At 52.7% G+C, this 25266-nt stretch overlaps 1 protein-coding gene across 5 annotated transcripts in view; it reads left to right on the forward strand.

Annotated features, from left to right (window-relative positions):
- The window catches only part of STK40 (serine/threonine kinase 40), a 40276-nt gene that overhangs the window by 798 nt on the left and 14212 nt on the right, over nt 1-25266 (forward strand). For 2 of the 5 annotated variants that reach the window (XM_047082258.1, XM_047082257.1), the window contains exons 2-5: nt 19483-19602; nt 21360-21445; nt 21792-21935; nt 24346-24573. In XM_047082258.1, the coding sequence (XP_046938214.1) occupies nt 19491-19602; nt 21360-21445; nt 21792-21935; nt 24346-24573 (570 nt within the window). In that variant the 5' untranslated portion in view covers nt 19483-19490. Of the gene's footprint in view, nt 1-29; nt 283-18001; nt 18104-19482; nt 19603-21359; nt 21446-21791; nt 21936-24345; nt 24574-25266 lie in introns of those variants that run through there. The other 3 variants (XM_047082260.1, XM_047082261.1, XM_047082256.1) reach the window with 3 other exon arrangements.

Consider the following 25266-nt stretch of genomic DNA (forward strand, 5'->3'; position numbering starts at 1 on the left):
CTCCATGCTTCCCTCCCGATCCCGAAAGGGACTTGAAAGTTAGAACGAGTCCCCAAGGCGGGCCAGCCAGGGCTTCCTCCAGGAGCCCTCACCCGTCGCTGCTGGGGAAATTTTCGCATCGCGGGAGGCGTTCAGATGCGGGTCAGAGCTACCTGCTTGCCAGTGCTACGTTTGGCCGGCCTTTTCCAAGGAGAGAGCACGCCGCTGTGGTCAGTTTCACCTGCTGTGCCGGGTCTGGCCCGCCCATTCCCACGCGACTCGGCCACACCTTCCAGGCGGTGGGTAAGGGCTTTGGGATTTCCGATGCTACGTTCTCTGCTAACCCCCACTCCCTAGGTTTGATGCCCGTTGGCGGAAGGAAGAGATGACAGCTGCCTTCGGTGGCAGAGTAGACTTTGCTCTGTTTTAAGTCACGGGAGAAACCGGTTGGCTTTGGTTGGTTTTGAGAGCAGTGGGGAAGAAGGTAGTCACTCTGGGCTGGGCACCTTTCCCTCTTGGCTTAGTTTTGCATGAGATAAGGAAGAGCAGAATATGTCATTGTAAAGCCAAAAGAATCCTTGTTTGTAAACAGTGCTTGTGAGCTGTTCCAGCACTCCTTGCTGGCCCTGCTCTGCCAGTGGTTTGTGGAGGTTGCTCTCATTTATTCATTCATTCCCCGCATGACAACAACAGTGTCCTTGCCTAGAGAGGCAAGTACCCTATGGTATAGTGGTGAAGAGTGGGCTTTGGAGCCAGACTTCCTGAGTTCAAATTCTGGCCCTGCAGCTTCTAAACGTGTGTCAGTAGGCATGTGGTATAAGCTGTCTGTGCCTCAGTGACCTCATCTGTAAAATGGGTGATTACCTAGAGCTGTTGTGAAGATTTAAAAAGTTAACACATGTAGGGGCGCTTGGCTGGTTCAGTTGGTGGAGGGTGTGACGCTTGATCTCGGGATCGGGAGTTCAGGCCCCACGTTCAGTGTAGAGATTACTTAAAAATAAAATCTTTAAAAAAATTGGGGCACCTGGGTGGCTCAGTCGGTTAAGCGTCCAACTTCAGCTCAGGTCATGATCTCTCGGTTTGTGGGTTCAAGCCCCACGTCGAGCTCTGTGCTGACAGCTCGAGCCTGGAAACTGTTTCAGATTCTGTGCCTCCCTCTCTCTCTCTCTCTCTGCCCCTCCCCCACTCACGCATTTTGTCTCTCTCTCTCTCTCTCTCTAAAAAATGAATAAACCTTAAAAAAAAACTTTAAAAAAATTAACACATGTAAAACACACAGAACCATATCTGCCACATGATACATGTTACCTATTATTCTTATTTCAAGAAGCTCATGGTCTGGGTAAGGGAGACTGATCTGTAAACAAGTAGTTAAAATAGGTCTAAAAAAGCTAGTAGCAGCGGGCAGAGGGCTGTAGGAGCCCACAAAGATCCTGGGAAGACTTGGCAGAAGTGATGACCCTGGAGCTGTGTCTAGAAGGATGGAAGGCTTAATCAGTGAGAATGAAGGGGTAAGGTGTTCTACTTAGAGAAAGACAAAGGCACACATAGTTTGGGGTTTTCCTAAATAAAAGCTTTAATTTACTTATTCATTTAAGTAATCTCTACACCCAACGTGGGGTTCAAAGTCACGACCCCGAGATCAAGAGTCACATGCTCTTCAGACCGAGCCAGCCAGGAGCACCTGAGTACACGCATAGTTTACTCCAGAAACCTCAGATTGTTCAGTATGGTGGTATGAAATTTGACATGGTGCAAAGTAAGGCAGTACAGGCTGACAAGGGAATGCCACGTTAACAAGTTCGGACTTTATGCCAAGGGCAGTGAAAAGGTTTCTAAGCAGAGGAGTGACATGATTGGATCTGTGTTTTAGAGTGATCTCTCTGGAGTTGGTTCCAGCTGAGGAGGGGAGAGCCAGGACTGGAGTCATCTTTAGAGGCCCCTGCAGGCCTCTGAGTAGGGAGAGTTGGTGCCAGGGTGGGGGATCTTTGCTGAGAAAGCCCTGGATGCCATGGGTGGCAGGTGGCAGGCTCCCTGCCTTGCTCTGAGCTTCTCTGCCCAGCACAGAAGTACCTGGTGCATGTGTCCCTCTCGTCCTAGGATTGCAGGTCACACGAGCACCGCCTTCTCCAAAGGCCTGTGGCCGGGGGTGCTGCGCTTGCTCCCTTGTGCCTTTCGTTTGACCTGGGAAGGCAGCAGACTGTGGGTGTTAAGAACCTATTTGGCTCTGCGGTAAGACAGATCTGAGTTCCAATCCCAGCCCTGCTGGTCGCTAGAGGTTACTTATTCTCTCCATGGCCAGCCTTCTCATCTATAAAGTGGGGACAGTAAGGCCCCTCCCTAGGAGGGCAGTTGTGAGGATTAAGTAAGACGTTGCAGGTTGAACACTTAGCACACACTGAGAAATACTTGGTAAGTGTTATTACAGACTGCAGGAAAGAACTTCCAAGAATTAGTGGGAGCAATTAGTCGCAACTGGAACTGTGTCCCTTGGAGCTGTCAGGAGCTGTCAGAAGTGTCCTGAGGGATCACAAGATCACAGAATTTCATTGTATTCTTTGTGAAAAGGAAATCTGTGGGGAGTTTACCCAGTCTTTATGGGAGCCATGCGGATGATTCAGCTCAGCTCTTTAAGAGAACCATTTTGGGGGACACCTGGGTGGTTCAGTCTGTTAGGCATCTGATCTCGGCTCAGGTCATGATCTCATGGTCCATGAGTTCAAGCCCCACATTGGGTTCTGTGCTGACAGCTCAGAGCCTGGAGCCTGCTTAGGATTCTGTGTCTCCCTCTCTCTCTCTCTCTCTCTCTCTCTCTCTCTCTGCCCCTCCCCTGCTCATGCTCTGTCTCTCAAAAATAAATAAATGTCAAAAAAAATTTTTAAGAGCCATTGTTTTTAAAAATAGAAGAGTACTTGAGAAAAAATTGTATTTTAAAGTATTCATGACAGAAAAGATGTTTAGAGGTTCTTCCGTGTGTCCCTATTAGATACCCTTGTCTGGTATCTGAATTAGTATCACCAAGAAGCATCACACACATTGATGTATGTAGTGGCTCAAAATCCAGGGCTCCATATGTGGCTGGGGTGTGCTGGGTGCCAGGGGCAGAAGGAGAATAGAGAGGTAGCCCCTGCCCTGGAGGAGCTTGTGGTCTAGCAGGGGCCTAACCAATGAACACTCGCATAGTTTGGCAAGTCTTTCCCAGAAGTCTTGTAGCATGTAATGGGAACCAGGAGGAAGGAGCAGTTCCACTGGGGGATGTGGAGGAGACTGGGGAGAGCTTTGGAAAGGCCTCAGAGTTTAGCTCCCAAATGGCGAGTAGAGTTTTCCGAGGGCTCACAAGGCACCCCAAGCGGGGGAACAGCGTGGCACAGGCCTGGATGCGTGCTGGTGTATGTGCATCTTTAGGAACCACAAGAGGTTCTAGCACAGGGTGTGAAGGACCTGGCTGTAGGATGTGCTGGAGAGGTAGGTACCAGTCTAAGATGCTTGAACTTCTCAAGATCTTGTGATGGAACGCTTTGTTTTATGTGGAGGGAACACCATGAGGCCTGCATCTTCCCAAGAGCCCTCTAGCTGCGGGTGGAGGGTAGACTGGGAAGAGAGTGGGTCTGGAGTCCAGGAAGAGGCTGTTGTAATGGTCAGAGCAAGCCCTTGTGTGGGCCTGGATCAGGGCAGAGGCATTTGGGATGGAGAGGAAGGGCAGAGATCAGAGCTGTTTGAGGAGAAATCAGTAGGACTCTAGGAATATTTGGAAGGGATGGTTGAGGGAGGAGCAGTGGTGGCAGGTGACCCACAAGTTCCTGGTTTGGGTGACATAGTGAATGGTAGTGCAGAGGCTTGGGAGAAGACAGTGGCCAGTGAAATCTCCCTTCAGTAAGATCCGAGTGCATCTCACGGGACAGCATCAGTTGTAAAGTCTGTGGCACCTTGTCCAGCTTGGGGCCAGGCTTCCCTCTGGTTACGCCTGAGTCAGCACCTGGGAGAAGGGCAGCTCCCCTCCCTTCACCTTTCCTCTGCCCAGATTTGCCCAGGGAGGTGACCTTGTGCAGTATTTCAGAAACTCAACTGGCTGAGTCTGCAAAACTTGTGTAATATCTCCAGCCTTCAGGTGGCCCTACAGAGCAGCTCTTTACTCTGCGCCATCCACACTGCTTCAGCTGATGGGGTCCTGGTCAGCAGCATACCTCTAGGTTGTACGTGGCTTTCCCATTGTTTCCTGGAGATCTTATCTGGAAAGAGATCTTGAGATTGGATTTACTCCCTAGGCTGGGTTAGCAGACTCTGTCCCTCTTCTCAAGAAGGAGAGGTGTCTGCCCGAGGCCACCTAGGACTCAGAGCCACCAGAGAGATGAGAGGAAGTTGCCCTGGTGCCCTCGTCTCCGAGCTCTGTGGGAGTGCAGAGCTAGACCAGAATCGATTGTGCTGTGCAGAGAGTGTGCTGGGGGACAACAATTCAGACAGGCCCTTCGGAACGGGGGGAGATTTTCACAAGATTTGTCCTTGGGTTTGTGGGGTAAAGAAGGTAGAAGAGAAAGTGGCCTGAAACGAGAGCATTTCTTCCTCTCCCACCTGCTCAGGTGACACTGTGGCCTTGCAGCATGTGGCCCAGGGCCCACAGCAGCCCTGCATATCCTCTCAGGATCTGTAAGACCCTTGAGAGAAAAGGATGGTATTGTTTGTTTTGATTTATACTGTCTTAGAGATGGTCCCATTCTGGCACATGGATGCTTGGGTTGTTTTTCATTGTGGATGTGTGTAATGTATTCAGCAAGCTCTCTACTAATAAATTTAGGTTATTCTCTGTCTTTTGCTCTCCAAACAGAGCTGTAGTAACCGCCTGCATATATATGATTTGGCCCACCTTAGGGATGTGCAGGATTCTAGAAGAGAGGTTGCTGCTTCAGAGTACCTTTTATTATTATTATTATTATTATTATTATTATTAATTTCTTGAAGAATTTCTCGGCCTCCTTTTAATAAACTTGAGTGGCCTGATTTTGCTCCAGTGAGCAAAGGTAGTCTTTTGGGTTGAGGTACCCCATCCTGTGGGGACACTGAGGAGTCCTTGCCCTGAACAGGCTGCAGGTCTGTGGTGGTCATCCTCTTCTGATTGACGGCAGTCTACCTCAGGAGTGAGTTCAGGCTCCCCAGAGCTTTCACTGTCCAGTAGTATACAGGCTTGATGATTTCCAAGCAAGTCTAGTTTTTGGGAAGCCCCAGAGAAAACTGAGAAGGGCTCTTGTCATTCAGAGTGAAGCTGTGCTCTCTAAATATGTTTATAGACTGCCGCCTACTTGGCAAAAGAGACAGAAGATGTTTAGCCTTTAAAGAGTCTGTGACCCAAGGATCCAGGAAGAAGAAACAGTAGCCTGGACATTGTGGTGGGAATTGGCAAGAGCAGGACTGACGTGCCTGTCATTTGTCTTTGGGTTTGGGGCAGAGCTGGTTTGGGGTGTGATAAGGAGACAGCAGGTGCTTGTAGAGAGAAGCTCAGTTCCTTGGAAGACCTTAGCACTGGCTAGCCCAGAATTCGGTGGGGCATTTGGAACCCCATTTCTGGCATCTGCCAGCCCTAGAAAGCAAGAGTCCTACATTTTGCAGCGGGCGTGGAGCTCCTGGTGTTACTGTGTTTGGCATGAATTCCACAGGGTGCTTTCTCCTCTGACTGCTCTCCCAACGTGGTCCCTCCTGAAGGAACCGGAAGGAAACCAGCCAAAAAAGGGCAGATTGCCACCACCTTCCAGGTCCTTTGCTAAGTACTCAGCAGTACAGATTGAATGTTTCTCAGACTCTAAGGAAGGAGGGACTGTCTCTTACGGAGGAGAACCCCTAGGCTCAGAGATGTTAAGTAACCTGTCCACAGCTTCATAGGCAGTAGGAGCAGAGCCAGATTTCCAGCCTACACTGTGTGATTCTAGAGCCCATGCCATGCCATTCACCCTGGCCCCACTCTGGCCCCAGGGAGTCCAACCTACGTGGAATCTTGGACTCATAGAGTTTTAGAGCTGGAAGGGTCTTTGGCAAAGCTGAAGCAGTCCTTTCTTTGCCAGAAGAATGGAAACTACCACTTTCTGGAGGCAGGTCCTTCCCCCTCCTGCCCTGTGGCTAGTGAGTAAGGAGACTATCAACCGTATCACTTAACAGTTAAGGGCCTAGGCTCAGATCACCTGGCTTCAAAGCCCACTTCTGCCACTTGCTCGTTGAGTGACCTTGAACCAGTCACTGACTGTCTCCAGCTTCATTTCCTCCCCTGTAAAATGAACATAATACTGCCTGCTCCTCAGGTAGTAATGGGGATTAGACATGAGGTGTTATTGTCTGTAGCAGGTTCAGACTGATTTCTAGTCCGCAGTCAGGACCCAGGGGCGGCTCTGATGAGGCCCAGCTAAGCTCTTTGCTGGCGGGTCTGTGAGTGTTCTGAAAGAGGCATCGTGAGCCAGGTTCCAGGTCTCCAGTTCGAATGCTTTGGTGGTCCTCCCAGCCCCTCTGGATCCCAGCTGGCGAGCAGGAAATTCCTTCTAGGCATGTTTGCAAGTTACCTGAGAGAGCTTAAGTGTGCCCAGAGTGGTGGTTGTGTCCCTCCCGCCGACTCTCCTGCTGCAGCCTTGCAACGGCACACGGGCTGGTACCTTCAGGGCACTTCTGCATGTGTCCTGTGCCGTACCCCCTCAAGTGTGCCCTCTCTGAGGCCCAGCCTCCCTTGGGCCTGTTACTACTCTTAACAATTCTAATGGGTTAAACATTTTTTGAGATTTAAAAGAGAGTATTGTTATAGTAGTGTATGATAAAATAGTTAAGCAGTATGGAAGAATATAACATAAACTCTCCCTCCTCTCCCTGGGCCCCTCATCCTGCCGGGAAGTATCCACTGTTAAGTTTCTCCTAGAAATTTCCTGTGCATATTAAAACCTTGTGTATGATCTTTTTGTCTTTACCCAAATGGGATCGTATTATACACATAGTACTGGTTTGTTTGTTTGTTTTTTAATGTAATATGTTGTAAACATCTTTACCAGCAGGTGCAGACCTAGTCTCATAGGCTGCATTGTATTCCATTGGATGGAACATGATGTAGTGAACCAGTCCTTTCTTGGTGGACTTTTAGAGTGTTTCCTGTCTGGATGTGTGTGAGTGTCTATGTGTGTTTTGATTTTTGTGGTTTTATCTTTTGTGGTTTTTTTGCTGCGACACATGGTTCTGTAGGAACCCTCGTTGAGCACATTTATCTTTGTGGACTTGTGTGGATATTTTTGTAGGATAAATCCCTTGAACCGGAAAGGCTGGGTCCGAGCCATGTATTTTCTTCTGTTATGTTGGCTGTGGTTTAGCACATGTTTTCTGCACACCTGCTGAGCCTATGCAGGGCATTCTGAAGTGGACAAGGCCCAGGCCTCGCTCCTAGGAGCTCACCCTCTCCAGAGACACACGCAAACAGACATATGAGCATGCTCTTGCCATTGTGTGCGCTGTCAGTGGTGGCTCGTGGATCTCAGGATTGGCCCTGGCTGGCCTCCTGGTGGCTCAGAATAGGTGAAATCCTCATGTAGGCCTCCCCTCCAAATGGCTCCCCGAGGGGCACTCTGCTGGCCCAGCCTGCCATCAGCCTCTGCGACCCTGCCCCTCCCAGCCAGCGGCATTTCTGAACTGTATTGTTCATGGTCAAAGTTGTGAAATTGAATTGAATTTAAATTTTTTTAAGTTTATTTCTTTATTTTGAGAAACAGTGTGAGTAGGGGTGGGACAGAGAGAGAGGGAGAGAGAGGAATCCCAAGCAGACTCTGCACTAAAAGTGCCCCAACGCCGGGCTCGAACTCACAAACCGTGAGATCATGACCTGAGCCAAAATCCAGAGTTGGACGCTTAACTGAGCCACCCGGATTGCCCCTGAATTTAATTGCTGATAGAGGCAGTTACGGAGAAGCAGTTTGCTGACCTCAGTTCAAATTGCCTTTCTTACAGCATGATGGTAGTGATTTTTGCTGTTAAAAACAGTATAAAGAGAGAGAATCACGTGTACCTGGGCCTGGCCCGGGCTTTCCCGTCTGTCGCTCTGGAAATCTGGAGTGGAAGGAAGGAAACTTAACATTTGTCTAGTGCCTCCCACACGCTGGCTCCCGGCAGTCCTCAGGGAACCCTGTGCGGGGGCAGCGCCATCCCCCTCCTGTAGGTGAGGGGACCGTGGAGCACAGAAGCACATATTCAGGTTGCACAGTGGACACAAAGGGTGGTTCTCAGACTCAGCCAGCCTTCCTGCAGTCACTTGCTGTTTTCTCCCCGCGTGATTGGGGCCACTGTGGGTGGCAAGAACCTGAACTCCATGTGGGACCCCGTGGCAGGCGTTGTTCCCCGGCTGAGTCACTGCACAAGGCAGGAACTGATGGTTTGAGCTGAGGATGGGTCCCCTCAGGAGCAGGGCAGGCTGGCATGAAAGGGGAGAGCTGTCAGGGACTTGGCCTGCCATCACTGCGCAAGGCAGAAGGCCCCCCACAGAGCCAAGGGGCCACCAGGAATGCCTCCCGAGCCAGTGTGCTTGGCTGCTTCCCCAGGCTCCTTCTCTGGATGGGAGATACCAGAGCAGCACGGCCTGAGAAAGAGCTATTAAGTCTGTCCCTTCCTCCTCTGACACCCACACACAGTGACGGATTATTTGTTGTCACATCAGCTGCTTCCGGAGGCCCTTGGGAGGGGTGTGCTGGTGGCAGGACTGGCATTGCTGCCCTGGATTCTGCTCTGGTGGCGCTCAGAGTGACCGCTGGTGAAGCCCTTTGCCCCATCTGCAGAGACTGGTCTCTCTTCCATTTATTTGTCTTTGCCCCAGAGGGGCCCACGGGTCCACCTGTGTGTGCACAGCCCTGGAGCCTTTCCTCCCGGAATCACTCTGGAACACATCCTCCTGGCCAGAGGCCTTTCGCCTCCAGTCTTCCCCGCCCAGCCGTCATGGAGGCCACAGAGAAGCCCAGTGGGGACTTCCTCAGGGCAGCGGGGTGAAGAGGGACATCACTGATTATGTAATCTCCTTGTATGTGAATCTGGCCTCCTAAAGGAGACCAGAGCTGGACCTCCGAGCTGCAGACACTGGGCTCTCTGTGAGCAGTGGGGTCTTTGGGCCCCCGCTGGCCCCCAGGACTGCTGCGCTGGTCACACTGTAGTCCTGCTGGGGAAAGGCGGCGACAGAGGATGGGTCTGGTGCGGATGTGCTGAGGGGGAGCAGGCTGGGCACAGGGCCCTCTTTCTGACCGCCCCTCCCACTTCCCACTGGGCTGAGTCACTTCCTCCCTGGCTGCTGCAGGTAGGTACTCTCCCACACTCCTGCGCCTGCCTGCGAGCAGACCAGCAGACCGGGCTTCAGGGGGCGGGGTTCACCCCGGGCAGTGAGAGCAAGCTCTGCTTAGAAGCCGCCAGCTCACTCGGTAACCCCGAGGCAGGAAAGCAACGGCGTTTAGGGAATGGTGTGATGTTGTGTATCCTTGACAAATTGGAGCTGTACATATCCTGCATTTTCAAAATGAGCAAAATCATCACACTGTTTTGGAACAGCGAAGATGACAGCGCATGCATGAATCTTTGTCATCAGGGAGTCCTGGCTGAAGCCAAGGGATTACTAATCCTCCTCCCCATCCCCCAGCTCCATCCTGAGCTCTGAAGCAAATGGCTTCCAGTGGGTTCCTGGAGAGGTTCCTTATAGCCTTCAGACTCCCAGGGAGAGGGTTCATGCCTACTTCGGGGCGGCTGCCATTAAAACTCAAAGGAAAAGCTGACCACAAAGCCCCCGTTCACTCTAGCTAGCAGAAGTAGAAGAGAACAGGTCTCAGGCAGCCTCCTCTGGGCCCGGTAAGCTGGCCAGGGCCTCTAGGCCTTGGCTGGTCAGCAGTAGAAGGGGGAAATCTTTACTTCATCAAGTTGTGAGAAGGAAAGAAAATCTAGGAAGACACTAGAATGGTTCCTGGCAGGCAGTAGGTACCCTTTAAGTGATAGTTCAAAAAGGATTGCACCCAGAGAGGCTTGTCGCCAGGGAGGTTACCTCCACTTAGAGCAGGGACCCCTCACCTTCCCCAGCAAAGACCTCATGACACAGCCAGCCACAGCATCGCATCTGGCCCTTTAGTGTTTTCTCTTTTACACATGAGGAAACTGAGGCCCAGAGAGGGTAGATGACTGTCACAGAAGGCAGGTGACTAGTTCAGGGAAACAAAGCAACTAAGTGATGGAAACTGGAATTTGAACCCAGACCTATCTGACCTCAAAATCCATCTTGCCCTCCCACCTGGCATTTGGGTCCCTGGTCTATGCTTCGAAACATTTAGTTCCATGGGCTGTGAATTCCTCTGGTTTCCTGAGTTGACTTTGTGGATGGAAAGTGGGTCTGTCAGGAAGTTGGGAGCCCTGGTAGCAGCCCCTGCATGAGAGTATTGGGGTGCAGTGGGGGTGGCTTCCAGAATGCTTGGGTCACAGAGGGCTGGGGGACACCGCCTGGTTGGCTGTTGGGAGGATATCTCAGTAACCCCACCTCGACTTGGCCCCTCTCTCCAGAGAGACCTGCTCGGGGGCCGGAAACACCTCCTTATCCAGGGACAAGCATGGCCCCTCTCTCCCTGCTCACCTGCAGCTTTCTGGCTGGCAGCTCCCTGATTCCAGGAGAATGACTGCTTATGAGGAAATCCAGAGGGTACCCCCCTCTCTCTGGTTGGCACTCCTAGGACCATAGCCATCATCAGGTAGGGAAGGAGCAGTCAAGGAAGCAGTGTGGTCAAGTACAAGGAATATGGGATTCAGAGTTGGGAAACCCGTGTTCACATCCCTTCTCTTTCAACAACCAGCCGGGTAACTTCAGGCAGGTCTCAGTATCTCTGAGTCTCAATTTCTTTTTCTAGGAAAAGTTGTGTTTGAGGAGAGGTGGGAGGGATCAGTTACAGTCATGTACGTGAAAGCGCTTTGTAAGCTATAGAGCTCTGTGCAAAAGTTAGTTGCCGTGAGAGTTCACGTGAGGGTGTGGGCCTCCCATGTGGGCTCCGAATCCGAAATTCACCATCCAGGAATGAGCCTGGAGAATTTTCGAGGGAATTGGCAGACCTCTAGTGTGGGGGTGTCTGGTCTATAAAGCAGATCTACAGGTCTTAGTTGGGTCATGTGTTCAGATTTCACACTGCTCACCCCAAGCCTTGGTATTTCTTTCCAGGTATAGTCACATAAAATGCAGAGTTGAGCCAGAACTGCCCTTTTCTGGGGATAGCAAGAGTGCTAGGAATTTTTCTGACCAGCAGAAGGACCTTCACACCATGAGCCTAGAGGGACCCAGAGGACCTGTCACTGGTGTGTAGGGGCAGGACGAACTATCATTCACATGCCCCGCATCTTGCTGCAGGAAAGCAGGTCTTTTCACTGGATTCAGCCAAAAGGGGGCTAGTCTGTCCCTTTGCCAGTGAGGGGTCGGGCGCAAGCCTCAGGCATGTGCTGTGAATGAGTCACTCCTCTGTGGGGTCTGCTTTCCGGCAGCAAACACTGTCGAAGCACAACCCCCGATGATCAGCCCGCCCAGAACCCTCCCTGCCCCAGGCATCCAGGCATTTCTGACATGGGGCTCTGCCTGGACAAATGGTTCCCAGCATCTTGCAGCCCACTTACGTGCAGCTGGGACCCCTTGTCTCCCTGACCCTGGATTCTGTCTCCTGCCATGAGCTGGTGGACCATCCATCCGTACACCTGGCGTCCAGTTGGGTCATCCCTGTCCCCTGCCCCAATATGGTCCTTAATGTACTCTGGGCACGTAACAAAACAGTTCTGCAGTCCGTTTTCTCATTCAGCAGTGTGCCAGGCCCCGGGCAGGGTGCAGGGAAGCAGCGATAAATTGGACTTGCTCCCTCAGGGGTGGTGGAAGTCAGATACACCATGGTTCCAGGACAGTGGGAGGGGACAGAGGTCTGCTCAGTGCTCTGGGAGCTGCAGGAGGAAAGGACTCAGAGTGAGGACGGAGGGAGAAGGATGAGCCAACCAGGGAGAAGAGGGCAGGGTGAGGGTGTTCATGGCACACTCAGGGAATTGTGAGTCATTTGGTGTGGGTGGATCTTGGGGGCCTACTAACGCAGTGCAGCCGGAGAGCTCGCCTGGGTCTGAGGAGTTGGGGTTTCTTCCTGAGACCAGAAGGGCATCGGAGGACCCCCGCCACGAAGACAGAAACCCTGCAGGCCCAGGTCCCGGAGCAGAGGAGAACGTGCAAGGTGCTAGACTCTGTTAGTCTGAGCCCCATTTACACAGGTAGCTGAAGTGGGGCCTTCTCCCGGAGTCCTTCCTGCATCCTCCCTGATCAGCCGCAAGAGAGGTTCCCCCTGCTTGGTGCACCTGATGCAGTAACCCTTTGATGAAAGTGTGCTGCAGAAAGACGCCACCAGGTGGCAGACCTAGAGATTGCACAAAAGCCTCCTTTTCCCCTTTAGCACAGCGTTTGCAGGGGCGGAAGAGGGTCGTTCAAGACTGAACTCCTGTTCATGCCAGCCTGGCTCTGCCCAACAAGGGTGAGATCCCGCATCCTGCCACTGTGGGCACAAGGAGTCCCTTTGTGAATCTGGACAACAGATTCCTCCAGGGCCTTAGGAACTATTCCGTCCAGTGGCTTGCACTTTCTCCGGTCTCTGACCTCAGAGTAAATTGCAGGCATTGTGACCCTTTGCCCCCAGACCCTTCAGCATCTGTCACCTCAGAGCAAGGGCATTCTTCCGTGTAACCAAAGAACAATTTTCAAATTCAGGAAAATTGACATCGATACGGTCCGTATTTAGATTTTGTCAGTTACCTAGTCATATCCTTTAGACCACCCCCCTGCCCAGGATCACACACTGCATTTACTTGTCTCTAGTCTCCATTAATCCAGACCGGTCCCTCATTCTTCCTTTAGCTATCAGTCATTGATGTTTTTGAAGCACACAGGCCTGTTCTGTTGAATGTCCCTCAACTTGGGTTTGTCTCATGATCACATTCCGGTTACACATTTGGGGCAAAATGATAATAATGTAAGTTGTGATTTTATCAGGAGTTACACGATGTCAGTTCTGGTGTTGGTGATATTACCTTTGGCCATTTGGTTAAGGTTGCAGCTTGCTTTTTTTTTTTTTTTTTTAATTGAGGTATATTTACACACAGTGAGTCTCACAGATCTTTTAATTATAGAATTCAGTCATTCTGACAAATGCACGTCTTGGACTAGAGGCACTAGGTCTCAATTCCAGACTCCTCCCCACCCCTCCACTGGATCATGACAGAGGATCCATGTGGGGCGGCCTCATCATCCTGGACAGTCCCTTACTGTGCCCCGAGTTGATAATTGCCAGCTGGTGTTCCAGCCTCTGCTTCCCCCTAGGCCCGTGAACAGAACAAGACAAGAGCATGAGGTGCTGTCTGCCTCTGCCCTCCTATTGCTGGGCACCCCGCCCCTCCTCAGCAGCTCGGCCAGCCCCCTGGGCCTCCTCCCCTCCCCACGCTGAGCTGAGTGTGTCATTCGGGCTGGCCATCAGACTCCCCTGGCCTTCAGTGCTAGGCCAACAGCCCAATGGCAGGTTCAAGGTCTCTTAAACCTTCACTCTGGGTACCCTCTTCTGCCTTCTTCCCCCACCACACACACCCATTCGGTGCCCAGTTAGTAACAATCCCTTTCAGTTTGGGCAGGAGAGATACAAAGCTACTGTGTTGAAGCTAATAATAGCACAGGTTACCAAATGCTTACAGTATGCTGGTAGGTACTATTGCATGGCTTATCTTACTTAATCCTTAGACCAACTTCCTAAGGTAGGTGTTGTGCTCTGTATTTTGTAGATGCTGAATACGTAACTTGTCCAAGATCTTATCACTATCAAGTGATGGTGCTGGGGTTTACACCGGATTGGACTTACTCCTAAACGCTTGCGCTGAGTTTGAGGTTCCCAGCCAGTGTGGGTTATGGGGATCAAGATGGTGCTCCCTTCAGCCGAAGGGTGACCGGGCCAGGCATAGGACAGCTGGGGTCCCCTGTTCTTTCACCCCCAAGTGTCATACAAATGGTTCTGTGTCGTGCTGTGAAAAAAGACTAACACACGTTGCTCTAACCATGTTATTGTGCCGCCTTAGTGTCCTGTCAACCGAGACTCTTTTCCCTCCCTCCAGGGCTGATGTGGGTCTAGGCGCACAGACCCTTGACACATGTGTAGCAAACAGGATTGAGGCCAGGGATGGGTGGGAGCCCTGCCCTCACGTTTAAGTGCCAGGTGGGCTGCCCAGTGGTGCGGGTCCCTGCCTTCAGTAGACACAGCCAGAGGTAAAGTCCAGAAGACAGAAGTCTGCCCAACTCAGGGAATTTTTTGATTTGTTTGTTTGGTTCGTTTTGTTTTGACAGAGCCGGGAAACTTGGGAATGGGTGTAGGGGCTGCTGACAGGGACAGCTTGAATCTCAACACCATCGGCTCAGCCTGACCCTAGAGTGTAGACACAGTCCTTTGGCTCCTAGCAGGCATTGGAAGCTGCTAACAAACTGTGGCTACCAGCTGCCATTGTTGTCATACACACACACACACACACACACACGCGCGCGCACACGCACACGCACACGCACAGCAAGCAGTGCACCGGGCGCGGGTCTGTTGCCTGCTCCTTGCGGGGACTGCCCTTGCACTCTGCCTTGACTGGTTTGGCGTGCAGGGTTACCCATCTCTCCAGGAACCCAGAAGTTGCAGCAGGAAGCCCAGGACAAGGTGGAGTGCAGAACTTTCTGCACAGTGGGCAGGCTCCATCACTGCCTTTCATGCTTGCAGGGGGATGGGGTGCTCCCCCTGGCTCTGTGCACGTGTGAATGTCTGCTGCATGGGGCATCTCTATACCTGAGTGGAGGGGGTGATTCTGGGTGTGAGTGATGGGCCCCTCCTTGGTTCGGCCAGGCTTCAACTGCTTCATGGTAGGTGGAACTGAGGAAAGACCGAGCTGGGGAGGCCTCAGCACCATCTCTCTTTGCAACCCACCTCCTTTTGGGGTTGATAGTAGGTAGATCCACCATGTTGAACCATGCCCTGCCATACAGTGCCCTGCCTGGCCCTACCCCACCCAGCTGTCCTGTGTACTGTCACACTGGATTTGGCACCACGGGCCTTAGAATCTTATGTGTTGCTAATGGCCCAGCCATTGTTGCCTTCTGGGAGAGCTGGGCTGACATCACCCAACAGCTTTAGAGTGAAATGACCTTAGCCCCAAATAGACAGGATAGGGCAGGCATCCCCCTCCTTTGGGCATGCCATGGTGGCTGTCACAGAGCTTTGGCCCTCCAGTGCTGGCCCAAGCAAGTGAACCCCCAGCTCTCAGGATTGAGGCCCACAGCTTGCAGATGGGGGGTACCAATCTGGTTCTCTTTCAGTGCCTGCCTCCTAGCCTCTTCCCTTCACCCCCATTGTTGCCTCACTGAGCTTCCTGGTGAGTGCAGGTTCTAAGGGAACCGGTGCTAACTTGGGAGGGTAGTGCATGGAATAGTTGACAGATTGAAAGCTCGGGAGACTTCTAAGCCAGGACTGCTGAGTTACCAGGGAGCTGAGCAGTAGGCCCAGGAAATACCAGGCAAATGGCTGCCCCTTAGCCAGACTGGGCCAGGGTCCTTCACCCCAGCCTGAGGACTAATGTCTCTGGAGGGGCCTGGCCCCAAGTCCTTCTAGACCAGGGTAGCCAGACCTTTCACTTCGCAGATCTCACTGTGAAACCAGGATCCCTCAAAGCAGCCTTCCCCACGGGAGCATTTGTGGACCGTTTGTAGGTGTGTCTCTGGAAGAGAGCCCGTCAGGATGATTTTGGGGTGAGGCACATCCTCCCTGTACATCAGTGGGGGTGCGGGGGACAGGAGGGTCTATCCCCAGGGGGGTTGTCTTTGCTCACCCCTCCAGTGAGCCCGTTAGCGGCTCCCCATTTTCCAGGCCTGCCTCTTCACACTGCTTCCTTTGCTCCCCCAGCCCTGGTGGCAGGAATGGATGTTCAGGAAGGGAAACAGCCCTGCCACCGCTTCCCCTGCCAGCATCTTTTCCCTCTCCCTGCCCGTCTGCTTCCATCCTTCTGTCAGCCTACATTTTGGAGCAGTTCCCAAGCCATTTGCTTGAGCTGAATCCTGAGTGGGGTGGGTGGGGTCAGGCTGAGCCCACTCATTGTCTGTGCTGCAGCTGCTCCCGACAAACTGTTGTCTAGACCAGGCGTGTGTGGAGGCGTCCAGGCAGTGTCTACACAGATACGATGGAGGCTCCACGGTGCTCTCCAGGGAACCAGGAGGAGAGAGGGGGCTTAGTGTTCCAGGGAAGATGGCAAAGATGGTCGGAATGGGAGGGAAACCAGCTCATCTCCCAGGGCAGGGGCAGCTCCAGCGCAGGGCTGCTGACCCAGCAAGAACCACCACCAATATATATATACCTATATATATATATATATATATATATATACCTATATATATATATATATATATACACACACACCCCAATATATATATTTATATATATATATATGTAAAACCATTGTACCCCTCACTGTACCCCATATATATTATATATATGGGGGTAGAGTGGTTTCATATACACACACATATTTTTTTTTCCTTGTGGAATTTTTAGTCTAGTGGTGGGGAGAAGACATTAAGCATATAAACACACAAATAAATACATAATCACAAAATACGGAAAATTCTGTGAACAAAAATTCCACAATAGAGTGCTGGGACCCAGTGGCGGTGGAAATATCAGGGAAGGCTTCTCTGAGGAGGTGATATTTAAATTGAGAAGGATGCAGAGAAGTCAACCAGGCAAAGGGCAAGAACACTGTTCCAGACACATTACTGTCCAGCTTTTTAAGATTTTTCTCGAAGCAGTTTCATTCTTCTCGTAGGAATGATCTTGAATCTGCATCCGGCATAAGCCTCTTTGGCAGAAATCATGGCCAAGCCTAACTGTGGCTTCTGCTCCACCTGGGAGCTATCAAGGCCTACTGAGTTACATGGTCCTAGTTACTCTCAGAATGAAGTCATGGGTCTGCGCCCCAGTGGCATAGCTCTGAAAACAAATAGGGGCTTGATGAGAGGCAAGCCTGGTACATTGGACCAGAGGTGTGCCAGGCCATCTCTCCTGAATTCCATTTCACTGCTGGATTCAGGCTCTCAGGGTTTAGAATAAGGGCCAGAATGGCAGCACGTGAAGATTTAAGCTAACTGGTGAATGTGCACCTGTTCTCAGATTAGGGGTGGCCTTCCAGGAATAACAGGCAAACAAACTAAAGGAAAAGAGAGCTATTTGACTACATAAGCATGTCACCGTTTTTTAAATTAGCAAAATGTTAAAACATTGAGAGAAACTACATCATATGTCAGCTATAGCCTTCATATATAAAGAGTTTCTAAAAATCAATAAGACTAATACACTCAACACAGTAAAAAATGGAAAAAGAATATGAACTGATTCGTGGAAGAAATAATGCATGCAACCAGTATGTATGTAAAACAGGTTCAACCTCGTGAATAATTGAGGAGTTAGGTAGGCATTTAAACAATGATGTTCTTTTTATTACCCATCAATTGGCAGTTCTTAAAAATTATATTCAGTCCTAGTGCAGGTTCTGGGACTTATTCGCCCACACCACTAATGTGGCATAAATTGGGACAGCCTCCCTGAGAACAGCTTGGCAGTGTATGTCAAGCATCTTTGGAAACGTGTGCTCCATTTGACCCTGCAGTTCCCCTTCTTGGAATTAATCCTGAGGGAGAGAGACAAGTATGTCAAGCTGTATGTGTGTAACAGTTAATAAAAAAATAGGGGAAAAAACCCCAGATGTCCTGATGGGTGTGTGGACCAATAAACTATGGTATATTCTTACCAAGGAGACCGGGTAGATATTTCAAGTGATGCTTCAGGATATTGTCATGTAAGGTTGTTCATAATTTTTTTTTACAGCCTTATTGAGATATATTTCACCTACCATAAAATTCACCCTCATAATGTATTTTAGATGGGAGAAAAGGAAGCTTATAAAATGGTATCACAGTGTGGTCCAAATTCCTGTAATAACGAAAACTAGAAGTGTGCGCACGTAAACATACAGGATGGTTTGCCTGAATGTTAACGGTGATTACATCTGGGTGCTGAGATTATGGGTACGTTTTAATCTTATTTTTGCATATCTGTGTTTTCTAATATTTCTGTGGGGAATGCCAATAACTTCTGTATGAAGAAAAAAATTATAGAAGTTGGGGTTTGGTGTCCCCCAGGCCTTTTATGGAAGGATAAAGGCTACACTCCTAACTTGGCCATCAGGTCCCCTAGATCTGGCCCCTGTCCCTCTCTCTGGGTCACTTCTCACCACCCCCTGTTTCAGGCCATACGCTCCACCAACACAAACTCCTTGGAGTTGGTTGCTTACGTACCGTTTCTTACCTGTGTGGGTTTGCTCACCCAGGTCCCCCTGCCTGGAGTGACCTTGGCCCCTGCGCAGCCCACTTCAGTATCACTTCCACAGGGTTTTCCCTGGGCTCCCTCAGGGCCAAGGGCCCCTCCTCAGGACCAGGCAGCTGGCCTTCCCCAGGCACCCCTGTGACCCTCTGCCCTCCCTGCCCATTCATCCGTGTACATCTGTGTCCTTGCCCCCCCGCTGTCCAGGACACTGCCTTCCCAAGCTGTTAACTATAGGCGGCTGGAAGGAGCAACTCTTGTCTTTTTAAATCCACATCCAGAGGTTAATATCTTTTAGAATCTGGCTCCTGTGTCCATCTTTCCTCCTAACCCTGGAGGAGATAGGGATTTCCAGGCACATCCAGGTGCATCCTTTAACTGGCTCTTAAATGCACAATATATGTTTTTCTTAAAAGTCACTCAAGAAAAATTTGAAAATAGGAGAAAGAGAAGAAAAAGTAACACCCCCCCCATGACAACTTTGGGGTGTTCCTCCATCAGAGAGGACCTAAGAGTCAGAGGAGTTTGAGAGAGAAGATCCTCGGGGCAGCCATCCTCACACTTGGTGGGCATGAGAGTCCTCCGGGGCCCCCTCCATCCTACACCCCAGAGATCGGACCAGTGGGGATGCAGGGGGACCCAGGATTCAGCACCTCAGGCCATTTAGCTACAGGTATTTGGGGGGAAGACTTCACCTTGGGAACAGCCACTTCCAGGCCATCTCTCCTCTCTGTCTCTGTGGTGGTCTCTCGGGGACCTCAGTTTGCATCCACACAAAGCCAGTGTCCTCTCTGCATCTGATTGGCCCCTTTGAGATGGGCTGGCTGCCCACCTCTGTAGCCAGTATATGCTGCCTGGAAGGACATTCCCCTTGAGCCCCTGATTAATGCCAAGGAAAGGAGCTGTGGTTCTTTGTCACTGAGAACCTTTGATGCTCCTCCGGGAGGGGGAGGAGGTGGCGGCGGCAGCGGGAACAGCAGCAGCAGCTGTGTGACGCATCCCCAAGTCAGACTTGCAGGCTGAGTTCGCGTGAGGAAACTCGCTGACTTGCTCAGTGAGAAGGGCTCTTCTGTGTCTTGTCTAGAGCTGAGAATGAAGCGGAGAGCATCGGACAGAGGAGCTGGGGAAACGTCGGCCAGGGCCAAGGCTCTAGGAGGTGGCATTTCCGGAAATAATGCAAAGAGAGCTGGACCATTCATCCTGGGTAAGCCTCTGACCACTGGGTGAGGCAGGTTGCGGGGGGGGGGGGGGGAGGGGGGTTGGGGGGGCGGGGGGCGCAGGCGCAGTCTGACATGGTGAGCGGGGCGGCAGGCCTAGGCGCAGCAGTGCAGGGTGAAGTGCCACACCCACCACAGTGCAGGGCCTGACCCACCCCGGCCTGGCCCTAGCTTCCCTGCTCGACACGCAGTCTCTTTGTGCCTGTGGAAGATCCAGAGCGTTAGGTCATGTCTTACCAACAGCTGTCATTTTTGTCGTAGCCTCATGAGCCTTAGGTCCACTGCAGCTGAGAGCTAAGCTATCTCTTCCCCCATGGAGCCCCGCGTGTGCCCCCGCCCCATGCCACCATGGGAGGCACACAAGCTGCATCTGAACCCAAGGTCCATCATCCAACGCACTTCTTGGACCATTCTTGGAGGGCACAAGTAATTCCAGGAGGCATTTGGTATAGCCCTCCAGAGGTCTTATAAAATTGGCACACAAGTCCCGTGGAACTTCCCAGCGGGGGTTCCCGGTGGTCCAGAGTAGCAGCAGGGCCTTTCTGCCTGATGTTGGAGGCCCAGCAAATCTGGGTTGCTGGGCTCAGCGTTGCAGGAGTGAGCTGGGTTCTGAGGACGCCAACTCTTCCACCAGCCAGAGACTGGGTGTGAGTTTTGCTTTGGGGCGCTGTCTTGGACTTATGGGCACAGGATGGTTCAGCCCCAGGTGTTGATCAGATGGTTCCCCGTGCCTACTATGTGCCAGGCCTGGGCGATTTGCTAGGGCTGCAGCAGTGAACAAGACAGGCAAGTTACTGCACTCACCAGAACTTCATATTCTAGTTGGAAAAAGAAACAGAGTAAACCGTGCACAAGATCATCATTGGGTCAGTAAGGGCCTTGAAGGAAGAAAATAAGACGATGTGAGAGTGACGGGTTTAGAGGGGGTGTATACAAGGAAGGTTCTGTATGAGGAAGTGATACTTGGGCTGACACCCGAGGGTGAAAAGGATCCAGCCATGTGAAAAGCAGAGGAAAGCATCCTGGACAGAAGGAGCAGCAAATGCAAAGGCCCAGAGGCAGGAAAGGGCTTAACAAGTTAGTACCTAAGAGCGCAGTGTAGCTGGACTATGGTGGTGGGGTGGGGAAACATAATCAGTTAGGTGGGCGGGAGCCAAATCGTACAAGACCTTGGAAGCCAAAAAAGAAGTTTCAGCTGTATGTTAAGAGCAGTGAAGCGCCATTAAGTGACACTGTGACATTGTCTGAGTTATGTATGATCTGAAAGCTCAGGCGGGGTGCCATCAAAGGACAAGGAGCTGTGTACATCTCCAGAAGTACAGAAGTTCCCCAAACCGGGTGCTCTGACGGGCCCGGCGGCCCCCTCAGACTACCAGGGGAACTCGCCAAAGCTCTGGTTTCTCACCCGGGAGATGCTGATTCAGAGGCTCCAGGTTGCAGCTGGGATCTCTCTCTCTCTTTTTTTTAAACACACGCTCCTCAGAGATTCCAGCACACAGCCACTGCTGAAAACCCCTCTTTTTGAGAAACATGCCTGTAAAAGCCAGGTGTGCCTCAGACAGATGCACATCAAATCCTCCACTTCTGGAGGGGAGCCCGTGAGAACTGGCCCCCAGGAGACAAGAGGGGTAAATCAGTGGATGTAAATGACCTTCCCAAAGAAGAGATCTAGCGGAAAGACCGCGTGGTGCCACGAGAGACAGGGCTTCTTCGAAAAGTAAGCCCGAGGCTCTGTGTGCCGTAGGTCCCCGTCTGGGCAACTCCCCGGTGCCAAGCATCGTGCAGTGTTTGGCGAGGAAGGATGGCACAGATGACTTTTATCAGCTGAAGGTGAGTGAAGCACCCCGGGTGGGGGAGGCCTGGGACCCAGGGCCGTCCTGCCAGCCTGCTCGCCCCCCTCCTCCACCGCTTGCGAACAAGCTGCTGCTTCCCGGGAGGCAGTCGGGTTCACGCAGTCTCGCTCTGAGCGGGCCCGATTCGAAGGGCTCCACCAGAGCAGGAATCACACTGCCGTCACACTACGGAAAACCTTGCACGTCGTATGTGCATGTGTGAGTGCGCGTGCGGTGTTGCATGGCAGAACGTGAGCCCCCCTGCTCCTCCCGTTGTCACTCGGCTTTGTAAAGTAAGGGCTTTTTTGGCTTTTTGGTCTTTTTGTGTGTGTGCCTTCCTAAAGATCCTTACCCTTGAGGAGAGGGGGGACCAAGGAATAGAAAGCCAAGAGGAGAGGCAAGGCAAGATGCTGTTACACACCGAGTACTCTCTGCTTTCCCTCCTCCACACGCAGGATGGCGTGGTTCACCACCACGGGCTCTTCCAGGTGAGTGGCAGAGGGGGCTGCCTGTCCCCACCCTTCCCCCGGACCCCCTCCCCGGCTGGTCTGCGGGGGCCGCCTGTGTGGCTGGAGCTGCTCGCCCGCGCGGCCGCCTGGGAGCCCTGCCAGCCGGGCGCACCAGGACTTCCCGGGTGGGGCGGGCGGGAGGCCAGGCTGCGGCCACGTTAGCTGGGGCGTCCAGGCCACGATGGCCACAGCCTCGCAGGAGTGCACAGTTCTCTCCAAGGAGACCCGCTGTTCCCAAAAGGGAGGAAAGCACGGAGTCCGTTACAGACCCACGGGCTCTTCCCAGGTGTGTCGTGTGGAGAGCTGGCCAGGCCAGGGCGGGAGGGCGGCGAAACCAGTTGTTTCTGGTGCCGACAGTCCTTTTTCCTGCCCGGGCGTTCCAGTTAGTTCAGCAAGTGTCCCTGTGCCCTCGCGCTCAGATGTGCCAGGTCCCTCAGGGAAGGTACTAATTCGTCCTTGTGCCCTGAAAGGAGCCGTCCTCGGGGCAGAACCGAAATCATGTCTCCGGAAATGAGGAAGGCCCGGTTCAGGGTGCCCAGGAGGCCTCCTGCCCGGGCCCCCCACACAGCTTCTGAAGAGCCCTCAGCTAGACGCGCTGGCCAGGGCCACTCTTGCTAGAGGCACCTGGCCCTCGACAGGCCGTGTGGTGGCAGGGAGGCGCAGACGTTTTGGATCCGGCAGCCCTGAATGCCGGCTGCGTGACCTCAGGCAGGTCACTTCTGCCTACATCTCACCTTCCTCATCTGTAGGATGGAGGAAGCGATGGACGCTCGCCTTGTAAGGTCGGGAAGGTGAATGGGAGTGTGTGCAGCCCGAGCTGTTCCTGTACATGCTATCATTGGCATTTTCTTGTCAGCTTGATTTTCTGGATAAAATAAAGGGGAAATGCCCCCCCCCCACTCCCATACATAAACACACTAAGGTGTTTATTATTAGATGTGCAATGAGAGACAACTCTGGAAAATCAGAGTGCTTCCCTTGAACATGAAACCCAACTGAGCGGGATTGTGTTTCTTTAGTGTTTCATCTCTGATAGCTTCCAAAGCTTGGCCCTGCTTTATGTCATCTTGAATAATAGAACCTGCGTGATTAGAAGCATTTCTGGAGTCATCTGTGTGCCAGACACTGCTGGGCCTCTGGGGAAGAGTGAACAAGAGGTGTGATCCGCTCGGAAGGAGAAATGTGGATATTCAGTCCCCAGGGGTTCCCCGGAGGCAAGCGTCAGTCTGCTGGGGATGACACTGAGGGCCTCCCTGAGCTGATAGAGTGAAAGTCCCCGTGTTTTCTGTCTTACTAAATACCTTTTCAGGTCGGGTGCCTGGCTGGCTCAGTTGGTAGAGCATGTAACTCTTGATTTCAGGGTTGTAAGTTCAAGCCCCGTGTTGGGTGTAGATTACTTAAAATAAAATCTTAAGGGCGCCTGGGTGGCTCAGTCAGTTGGGCATCCGACTTCAGCTCAGGTCATGATCTTGCGATTTCGTGGGTTCAAGCCCCGTGTCGGGCTCTATGCTGACAGCTCAGAGCCTGGAAGCTGCTTTGGACTCTGTGTCTCCTTCTCTCTACCCCTCCCCCCTTCTCATGCTCTGTCTCTCTCTCTCTCAGAAGAAAATAAACATTAAAGATTTTTTAGAAAACAATAAAAAATAAAATCTTAAGAAAAAAGAAGAAGAGGCACCTTTTCAGCAAGGAAAATGGGCCCAGAACTTGCTATCACATGTTGGTTACAGAACCCACTTCCTGATAGCAGGCATGGGTTGTCTTCCTCTCTCCACAACCTGTGAGGTTGTGAGGGCAGGGTGCTAGGTCCCTTTGACAGATGAGGGGCCAGAGACGGAAAAGTGAGGTGCACTGCCCCATGTCCCACAGCTGGGACAAGGGGGAGCTGGGGCCTGAGCCCGAGCTTACCCACTGTTACATGGCTGCCCAGGAGTCCCGCTTCCCTGTGAAAGCAGTTGTCTTGGACATCCAGAACACCTGACTTCCACCGCCTCGGACCTTGGTCGTGGCTGGAATCCCTGGATGTGCCATGGAAGGAGGAATGCCAGGGCCCTGGGTTTGCTGCCTGGACGCTGGGCTCGGAGGTCCCTTTGGCATTACATTCCCAGCCCCGATCCAGACCCTTTGCTTTGGCATCAGAGCGTGAAACCCGAGCCTGAGCCGCTTTCACCCCAGCCCCTGGCTGGGCTTGGCCCTGGCACACAGGAAGCTGGGCATTACCGAGCGGTCCGCTGGTCCAGGCTGCCCAGGCCTCGGGCCTCCACCACCCCACACGTGCAGCCTGTTCTAGGCTCTTGTGTGTGTATCCGGCTGCAGAGGAGAGTCCCAAACCCCTGGCCCTGAACCTGCTGGCCTGTGGCCAAGCCCCCGGGTCTGCCCCCTTGCCCCCCAGGACCGCACCTGTGAAATCGTTGAGGACACAGAATCCAGCCGGATGGTTAAGAAGATGAAGAAGCGCATCTGCCTCGTCCTCGACTGCCTCTGTGCGCATGACCTCAGCGACAAGACTGCCGACCTGATCAACCTGCAGCACTACGTCATCAAGGAGAAGAGGCTCAGCGAGCGGGAGACCGTGGTCATCTTCTACGACGTGGTGCGCGTAGTGGAGGCCCTGCACCAGGTGACACCCTGCCCCGCTGCCTGTCCCTTCTCCTCTGCCCGGCGCGTCCTGGGCCCCAGTGACCGAGAGGCCTCCAGGTCCCCCTGCCGCAGAAGTCCACCCTTGTTGCTGCTGCTCAGCGAAAGCAGCTCTGGTCCCCCCTGCCGCCCCTCCCCTCCGGCCGGGTGCGCTTTGCAGAACATCCAGGCAGAAAGCGGCCGGATGACCTGTGCGCCCAGTGGGGCACAGGGCTGCAGGCCTCAGCCCGTGTTCCTGGGGACGTGCTGCCCGGGCAGCCTGGTGGAGCGCAGCATAGCAACTCCCCGGCCGCCGAGAGGCCGCCCTGTGGTCTCCCGGTGAAGGTGACAACTGTGAGGTCCCGCTCGGGCAGCCACAGCCTGTCTCTGAGCTTTTCCTAGGGTTGGGGTGTCAGGCGCCCCGAGGTCCAGGTGAGGAGAGCCTGGCCTGTCCCGGGCACACAGCTTCTGCAGGCTGAGCCTGCACTGCTTGCTCGCCAGAACCGGGAGGGTTCATCTCATAGCGCAGATCCACGCAGGTGCCTGTGGTTTGGTTTTCCAGCGGGCTATTTACTGGAGGCAGAGAGAGGAGTAGTTTTCCCCACTGGCTGCTGCCCAGAGGGGAGAAACCTGGGGGAGCCGCCCCGGGTGGGGCAGAGACTGCCTGGGTTCGCCTATTACCCCATTCCTGCCCACG

This window comes from Lynx rufus, unplaced genomic scaffold (genome assembly GCF_022079265.1).
Source record: "Lynx rufus isolate CCGP_SWC_20201006 ecotype Redwood Valley unplaced genomic scaffold, mLynRuf1.p SCAF_2, whole genome shotgun sequence".
NCBI classification, from domain to species: Eukaryota; Metazoa; Chordata; class Mammalia; order Carnivora; family Felidae; genus Lynx; species Lynx rufus.